This window comes from Borostomias antarcticus, assembly GCF_949987555.1.
Source record: "Borostomias antarcticus genome assembly, chromosome: 9".
In the NCBI taxonomy this organism is placed as follows: Eukaryota; Metazoa; Chordata; class Actinopteri; order Stomiiformes; family Stomiidae; genus Borostomias; species Borostomias antarcticus.
The window spans coordinates 28,422,156-28,424,655 of NC_140242.1; the positions used below are offsets into that span (position 1 = coordinate 28,422,156).

General features: G+C 48.1%; 1 protein-coding gene across 1 annotated transcript in view; it reads right to left on the reverse strand.

Annotated features, from left to right (window-relative positions):
• ubxn4 (UBX domain protein 4) overlaps positions 1-2,500 on the reverse strand; it is an 8,412-nt gene that overhangs the window by 5,772 nt on the left and 140 nt on the right. Inside the window, 4 exon segments of the mRNA XM_084443070.1 lie at positions 1-73; positions 1,567-1,595; positions 1,682-1,784; positions 2,482-2,500. The exon segment at positions 1-73 is cut by the window's left edge and continues 46 nt beyond it; the exon segment at positions 2,482-2,500 is cut by the window's right edge and continues 140 nt beyond it. Of these exon segments, the coding sequence (XP_084299196.1) occupies positions 1-73; positions 1,567-1,595; positions 1,682-1,784; positions 2,482-2,500 (224 nt within the window).

Sequence of the window (2,500 nt, forward strand, 5' to 3'; positions counted from 1 at the left end):
CTACCGGCGATGACCTCTAGGGGGATCCCGTTCTCTCCGATGAAGAAACTGGACGGGACGCACACCACTGGGTCTGTTTGAGGAACGGGTCAAGGACAAGCCGGCAGAAGCTGTATCCTAGGAGCCCTTCTCAGAGAGAACCTTTAAACCACATACCTGTACAGTAATGCACAAGAAGTGGTCCCTATTCAAGCAGTTTAAGATACGGCCAGTAGGCTACCATTGCTGCAGGAGGGTCGAAAGTGCATCCACAAAATGTCATCAACTTTGTGTGTTATTTTTGTGCGTGGCTGTAAGCCAGCGCACCTAGTATAGTGTTTTGTCCGGTTATCACTCACTCACTCACTCACTCCCTCCCTCCCTCCCTCCCTCCCTCCCTCCCTCCCTCCCTCCCCTCCCTCCGTTACTCCGGACAATGTTGGCCTGCATTTCTCTGTTGGTACCACAAGAGGCAGTAGTCAAGTAGAGTAGTGGTCAGAGCATTGGACTCCCACTCGGGAGACCGGGGTTCAAGACCCGGTGGGGTTGACTTTATGGGACTATATCCCAAACCTCCACATGTTCATCCTTTCACTCCAACCTTTACCCCTTGCCTTATAGGTCAGATCCTGTCCTAACCCCAACCCCTATTCTAACTCCAACCCACACTAGGGACTAGAAGAAGGACACCAAAACCAACCCGCCAATCTCCACTGCACAAGTAGAGTAGTGGTGAGAGCATTGGAGACTGGGTTTCAAGACTCGGTGGAGATGACTTTATGTTATGATCAGTGTAACTGCTTTAGCCACTGACCGCCACCATTAATGTTATGAAAGCTGCTGCTAGTTGTTGTGAGCTCATGAGCTAACTGGCTATCGCCCTCTTATTGTGCTGGATTAGCATTGGAAGCATTGGAACTGATGTGTCCAGGCGACAAGACCTATCTTAATTTATCAGACATCATTTCATGTCATTTCAAATCACAGCTATTTCAGTGGCATGACTAGCTTCCGTCCTGACAGTCCTGAACAGAAACAAGTCAGCCACGCACATAAGCCAGGCTGGACCTGGCCTGGTCTTACTGTCGTGTTGTTAGCACTTTACCAAGACAACCCGACAAGCAGCGAAAATACCCACAAGCCAAGTTAGTATCAACCTAGTCTCGCATAGCCAGACCTATCTCCCCACTTCGTTTACGCTGTGCCAGCGCCGGAGACAGGTCTGGCTGGACATATTACCATTCTGCAAAAGGGGGGTGGGGGGGGAGGGAACGCAGTATTTCTTTAAACCAATCACAGTCATCTTGGGCGGAGCCAACCCCGGACGCAGCGACGGTGCTCTTGCAAAATAGCTTGGATCGAATCTGATTGGTGCCGAGAGAAACTCTCGGCCCGAATCAGATTAATTTGCATCGCCACTCTCGCCAATGATTGGGCAGTGTGACAACGAATTACAAGGTTTATTGCCAAAACCTACATCCGTTGAGTCAGACTAATATCAACCTGCCATATCATCATGACTCAGTCATTCCCGGACGCGACAGGCAGGTAACAGTACTTGAAAGTACTAACCGAATGGAAGGATACAGATTTGGGAGAACTGTGCACATGTCTCGCTGGAAGAAAGAGAAAATAATGTCAGGAATGTATTCTTGTCCATCGATCCACGTTCCCATACTGTACTACAGAAGCAGTCACATACCTCTTGGCATCCACCTTGATGGCGACACAGCTGCTGAGAGATGTCTCTGCAACTCTGTCGTCCTCCCAGCTGGACACCATTTGTGCAGACTGCTCATCGTCGCCTGGAGGGTGAAGTAAGAGGTGTTGAGTCACGACGCCCTCTGGTAACAGGTTCCAGCTCACCAGTTAACTGGCATGGCATCAAGTCACCCACACAATTATGACATGTTGACATGTTGCGGTCATTGCTAAAGATCATGTCCCAAGTTAGAAGGCTAGCTTTCTAGCTAGCTGATGTTAAGTAAACAAACTGGTGCTCAGCTAGTACTAATAGTATTAAGCTAGTACTAATAGTATGAGTAACGTCAGCCTATCACTGTCAGAAGCGTCAGCCTTCCTTGAATCAGCCGCTTGCTAGGTAGCTCACTAGCTATACGTGGTGCTACGTATGAACTGCTAGCTAGCTTGATCAGCTGATTCTCTCATTTATTTTCGTTTCCACTTGTCATGTTTGAGCGAATTTGCTCCAGAAACGTTAACCAAACCAAGACATTCAGCCATCTAGCATAGTTAAGGTCAGTGCTTGCTAGCTAAACCAATCATTCAACTGCTTCTCTGGTTATGGTGCGTTCGTTTATAACTATATGTATATAGCTGAATGCACACAGGTCGGAGGTAGGTATTTTGCCACTTGCGACTTGCCACCTCCGACCACAAACGAACGCACCATAAGTAGCTTAGCTTAGCTAACCAGCAAGACATTATTGACGCTGTCAGACTACCAGGATATCTAGACGTTATGTCTATTAAAGCTGTTACCTGTGATAACCACGACGAA